Below are 6,000 nucleotides of genomic sequence, written 5' to 3' on the forward strand. Positions count from 1 at the left end.
CAGGGGCAGGCCAGGGCCACGCCGAGCAGGCAGTTTGGGGTCTGCAGTCTTCTCGCCCGCCTCCCACTCTGGCTTCCTGGACACTTGACTACGCTTAGAGGTTTATGCGCCTGCTGCAGGCCGGGGGCTCCTGGCCCCTGTCAGCGCAGCAAGCTGGGGTGGGGGGCAAGGTGCAGGGCTCAGGGAGGAATGTTCTTTGCACTGCGTCTGCCTGCTAGTCACACCAGGTCCTGTCAGGGACGCCGACCTGCAGCTGACGGCCTCTCCTCCCCTCTCCTTCGTGGTCAGGTCTGGTGAGTCACCAGCATCACCCAGGGAACGGCACCCTTCTCTCACCCCTCCGCCTCCCACTGGCCCTCCTGGACTCCTCACACCTTCAGAATGTCCCATTTCCCCACTTCTTCCCCAGAGCCCGTGGTGGGCCCTCTGCTCTGCCTGCTCTACAGCTGCCCAGCCCAGCCGGTCTGGGCAGCCTCAGACACTGCGTCTGGCGCCTCCAGGTGCATTCCTTCCTTATCCCTGCTGCCCAACCAGGGCCCGGTCCGTCACCCTGGGTCCCCACTCAACACTGGGCACCAGTGAGATCCTGACCCTGGTCTGGGCGCGGAGAGCCAGAAACAGCCAAGAGAACGCCCTGCCCAGGCTGGGACAGAGTCCTCCCTGTGTCCGGTGCTCAGCCCCTGCTCAGTGAGGGTGCAGGGGGACTGCAGGCCAGGCTCTGGCCTCCGGAAGACCTGACTCACTGCTTCCCCTCTTCCCCTGGGCCTCCTGAGGATCTTGGGAAGTTTCGCCTGTCCTTGGTCTAAGCTTCCTCACATGTGAAATGCGTCTCTCACTGAGAACGAAGAGATGAAGGACCAGCCAGTGTTCAGATTGGGTAGCATAAAAAGTATCCAAATTCCCCCTCTGGATTTGGGCCTCCCTGCACGCCTGGGCGAACAACTGGGCATCCACGACGCTCCCTCCACCCCTTAGCTTCCAGGGACACCATCTTCGGGAGACTTCCAGCTCATCCTCTTTCACCCCAGTGATTCCTCCCGAGCTCCCCATCCGACCCTCTGCGCCTCCTCCTCCCCGCAGACCGGGCTCTCAGACTGCGCAGCTCCTCTCCCCAGCGACTCGCAAAGAAACCTACACCTGCTAGTCCTGTGCCAAGACCCTTCCGGGGCGGCCTCTGGTCCGGGGAGCTCAGCTGGCCCTCAAGCCTCCTGTCCCCAGATCTGGGGAGTCCCGGCCTTGGCACTCCTGCGCCTCAAGTCGCTCACGGCTCTCGAGCGCACGGGTCCCCAAATTCCAGCCTCCGTGGGCGCCCTCCCTTCCGACGAAGGCGCTGGCCAGGGCGCCACTCAGTCCCCGCCCGGGAAGGGGACGCGGGTCGGGCGCCCCCCGGGGACCTCCACCGCCCCCTGCGGGCTTGGGGAAGCGCCGGGCCCGGGGTCGGGCCGGGAGCGGGGCCTCTGGGCGTGCGGTGCAGCCCAGGGGACCTCCCTGGGACCCCACCGCCGGGAGCCAGGCTGAGGACGCCGCCGACGGCTCAGCTCCAGGAGGCAGCGCCGGCCGGCGGCGCGGAGCTGGGACGCGGACCGTCCGGCCGCAGTGCCCGCGCGCCCCATCCGGTCAGTGTCCGCAGCCGCGCTCCCGCCCGCCCCGGCCGCCAGCCCGTCCCGGCTCACCGTCGAGCAGTCCGAGGTAGAGCCCCAGGCGCAGGCACAGCGCGGCGCCCCGCTGCATCTCCGGCCACTGGGCTCGGGTCCGACGAGCGCGGCCGCGGCTCGGCTGGAGTGAGCCCCCGGCGGGCGGGGCGGGGCGGGGCGGGGCGGGGCGGGGTCGGGCCGAGAGGCGTCACGGTCGCCCCGCCCCTCCCCGCCCCTCCCCGCCCCGCGCCGGCCCGCTGGGCGGCCCCTCCGGGCAGGTGCGCGCTGAGCCTCCGGACGCCACGAGGGCGCGCGCCGGGGTGGACTCCGTGACGCCCGTGCGGTGAGTGCCAGTCCAGAGCGGGCGAGACGGTAACAGCCCCCGCTCGAAAGGGCGGCGCTTCCACGCTCCGTGGTGCCGGTGGAGTCCGTCCGTGGCCGGGCGCCTGCTCGGGGCTCCTGAGCTCCCGGCTGCGCTCTGGCGCGTTCCTGGTCTCCTGCTAGACAGCGTTGTACTTTCTGACTTGGCAAAGCCTCCCATAGACTTCCTTTCTCCTTTCAGGGCTGTCGCGGGAATTTCCTATTTAAAAATAAATCCCATGCGGATGACAGGTTCAGCCTCTCCCGCGGTCGTTTACTCCCTTCACCCGCCGCCCCGCGCAGTGCGGTCCCGCTTCCAGAAACCGTGACCGGGCGGTCGATAACAACGGCCCCCAACTGTCAAGGAGGAATTGAACGTGTTACGAAGTGGGACGCGCGAGCCAGTGGGGACGGTTTAGGTAACTCAATAAATAATGTCGGACAAGCTAGGCAACTGAATTAAAAATGAAGTCACACGCCTTTTCAGTTTCATCCTTTTTTAGTTTTAAAATAAGCCTAAGATGAAACAAAGTATATATCGATGTAATATGAATTAAATTGAAAGCAAATACTTATGTTTACAAGGGATGTAGAATGGTTCTAGCTAGTGTTCCGGAAATCTCTCCATTTCCTTTACAGGTCCCTCATTATCCCCAGAGATTTTCACTATCCTGCTTTACCTCTGCTTTATCATTTTGTCACCCAAATGTGTCTTTTGCTTGCGCTTTAGCCTTATTTAAATGGCTTCGTACCATATGTATTCTTTTATTCACTATCATATGTGAGATTCATCTATACATTGCTATGAAAAGCTATACCTTACTCCTTTTCATAGCTGCATAGTTTTCCACTGTTTGACACACTGTCTGTTAGTGATGGAAGTTTGAATTGTTAACAGTTTACAACTTTTGCTACTGTGAACACTCTTGTACATATTTCCTGGCATGGCATCTCCCCCCCCCCCCATCCGTCTCCCAGATGGCTAGGTATGTGCGTCTTCAACTTTGGTAGATAGTGCCATCTATTTTTTAAAAAAGCTATCTGTGCCATTTTGCACTTCTGTGGCAGTGTAAATAGTTCCCAGTGCTCCACACCTTCAGTGACACAGTACTGTCACTTTTTTCATTCAGTGTAGTGCTATGTTTTAAAATAATTTTGTCAAGAAAAACCAAATTTGTTAACAAATACATTGTGAGATGATATTATGTTCAGCCTGAAGACCGCATGTGCAAGAAAAATGAACTTGTGACATCAAAATAGACAAAACACTTTAACAACATATTTGGAATTGTGCTTAAAATCATAGGGTTTTTAAAATTTATTTTTTATTAGTACATGTTTGCAGTACATGATGATCATACTTGTCGGAGTTGGTATAGTACGTAATACGTCGTAACTCTTTTTCCTTTCTTTCTTTTTCTACCTCCCAGCTTCCTCTTTCCTCCTTGCTCCTTCCAACTCTTGGTCCTCTTCCCATTTACAAAAGGTCTACTTTTATTATTTTTTCCATTCGATTCATTTTCTCATCCCCTTTCCCTCTCCCTCTGCCTCTTGTTTCCCCATTCATTTAAAAAAGATCGCCCTACTTCCTATTTATCTGCCTTCTATTTTGCTCCCCCCTTTTCCCTCCCTGCATTAGAGTTTCTCATGTATGAGAAAACATGCGATATTTAAGCTTGTGAATATGATTTATGTCATTTAATATTATGGTCTCAAGGTGTACCCATTTTCCTACAAATGACTCGAGTTTCTCTCTAGTTGTGACAGACTAGTACTCTGTTTTGTGTAAACACATTTTCTTTATTCATTCATCTGTTGATGGGCATACAGGCTGCTTCCAAGATTTAGCTATTATGAAGTGTGCTGCTATAAACAAGAGTAACTGTAATACAATGTCTTTAACTCTTTTGGGAAGATACCTACAAGGGGATAGCTGAGTCAAATGGAATTTCTCTTTTTAAGTTTTGAAGAATGTCCATACTGATTTCCATAGTAGTTGTACCAGTTTACAAGCTCACCAACAATGATGAAGAGTTCTTTTTACCCTGCAGACTCTCCAGCATTTGTTATTATTGAATTCTTGAAGACAGCCATGTTTTCTGGAGTGAGGTGGGGTCTCAGTATTGTTTTAATTTGCATTTCTTGAATGGCCAGTGAGGTTGAATATTTTTTCATGTATTTATTGGCCACGTGCATTTCTTCATCTGAGAAATGTTTACTCATTTCAGATGCCCATGTTTTGATTGTGTCTTTAAATTGGAGGGTATCTAATTGTTTTGAGTTCTTTATAATTTCTAGGTAGTAGTGCTTTGTCTGAAGAGTAGCTGGCTAAATTTTTTTACCCATTCTGTAGGTTGTCTCTTCACTCTGTTGGTAGTTTCCATTGCTGTCCAGAAGTTTTTTAATTTGATGTGATCCTATTTGTTGATTCCTGGTATTATTTCTTGTCTAACCAGGGTTCTGTTCAGGAAGGCTTTGCCTATGTCCAAGAGTTTTATCTATTTTGTCTTCCAGCAGATTGTTTATATTTTAGTGTTTAGATCTTTGATCCATTTTGATTTTAGTTTAATGCATGGTGAGAGATATGGGTTTAGGTCCAATTTTGGAATGTGGAGCTAGTTTCCCCAGCACCATTTATTAAAGAAGGTATCTTTCCTCTGATGAGAGGATTTGGCCTCTTTGTCAAAGGTAGCTGAGTATGCCTGGAGTTTGTGCATTCTCTATTCTGTTCCATTGGTGCACAAGTCTTTTGTTTTTCCAGTACCATGCTGTTTTTATCGCTGTAGCTTTGTAGTATAACTTGAAGCTCAGGATTGTGTTGCCCTCTGCCTTGCCCTATTGCCCAGCATTGATTTTGCTATTCAAGGCTCTTCTGGCTCCGTATGAATCTTAGATTGCTTTCTCTAGTTCTATAAGGAATGCTACTGGTATTTTGATTGAGATTGCATTAAATATGTATTACAGTTTTGGAATTACGACTACTTTGATGTTGTCTTTGATCTCCCTTTTCAGAGTGTTATAGTTTTTATTGTAGAAGTCTTTCACTTCCTTGGGTAGGTTAAATCCTAAGTATCTCACTTTTCTTGATGCTATTGTGGAAGGTATTGTTTCCTAATTTCTTTCTTGATGAATTTACTGGTGTAAAGAAATGCTATTGAGTTTTGAGTGTTGACTCTGTTATTAATTCCAGGAGTCTTTTGGTGGTGTTTTTGGGGTCTTCTATGTAGAAGATCATGTCATTTGCAAATAATGGTAATATGACTTCTTCCTTTACTATTCATATCCTTTTTATTTCTTTCTCTTGCCTAATTGGCTGATGTTTTGAGAATTATATTCCGCAGGAGTGGCGACAGGGGACATCTTTGTCTTGCTCCTCATTTTAGAGGGAAAGCCTTCAGCTTCTTTCCATTTAAGATGATGTCAGCCATCAGTTTGTCATAGATGGGTTTTATTAGACTGAGATAAAGACCTGTTATTTCTGTTTTCTTCAGGTTTCCGATAAATGGATGTTGGATTTTTGTCAAATGCTTTTTCTGCGTCTATTGAGATGATCATGTGATTTTTGTCCTTGCTTCCATTTATGTAGTGTATTACACTTATTGATTTGCTTTTGTTGAACCATCCCTCCATCCCTGCACTGAATCCTACTTGGCCATGATGTGTAATCTTTTTGATGATTTGCTGCATTGTTTGCCAGTATCATAGTGAGGATTTTTGCATCTATGTTCATTGAAGAAATTTGGGAGTCATTTTGTTGCCTCATCTTTTCATACTTCTGTTGCTTTTTCCCTTTTCTGTTTTGTCTTGTGCTGAGGTTTGCAGATACTTGTGTTGTAAGGACTTTGTTCCTAGTGATGAGGTCTCTTCAGTCACTTTTCAGGGATGCACTTTGGGTGTGGCTAACTATAGTCCTTTGCCTCAGGCCCAAAATTCGACCACTTCAGGTAATTTGGGAAGGGAGGATGCAGAGTAAGTGGTCCAACACTGAGTTCTCTAGGTGTGTGCT

At 49.6% G+C, this 6,000-nt stretch overlaps 1 protein-coding gene across 8 annotated transcripts in view; it reads right to left on the bottom strand.

Moving 5' to 3' along the window:
• Window positions 1-1,799, bottom strand: part of Flt4 (fms related receptor tyrosine kinase 4) — a 35,374-nt gene extending 33,575 nt beyond the window's left edge. For 7 of the 8 annotated variants that reach the window (XR_015444889.1, XR_015444890.1, XM_004836758.3 and 4 more), the window contains exon 1: window positions 1,674-1,799. Coding sequence is in view for 5 of the 8 variants with exons in the window: in XM_004836758.3 (XP_004836815.1) it covers window positions 1,674-1,731 (58 nt within the window). In the remaining 3 variants the exon portion in view is untranslated. The remainder of the gene's footprint in view (window positions 1-1,673) is intronic. The other variant, XM_087195013.1, reaches the window with a different exon arrangement.
• Between the last annotated feature and the right edge of the window lie 4,201 nt (window positions 1,800-6,000).

This window comes from Heterocephalus glaber, unplaced genomic scaffold (assembly GCF_053883595.1).
Source record: "Heterocephalus glaber isolate CG9 unplaced genomic scaffold, H.glaber_assembly_v1.0 deba00001606, whole genome shotgun sequence".
In the NCBI taxonomy this organism is placed as follows: Eukaryota; Metazoa; Chordata; class Mammalia; order Rodentia; family Bathyergidae; genus Heterocephalus; species Heterocephalus glaber.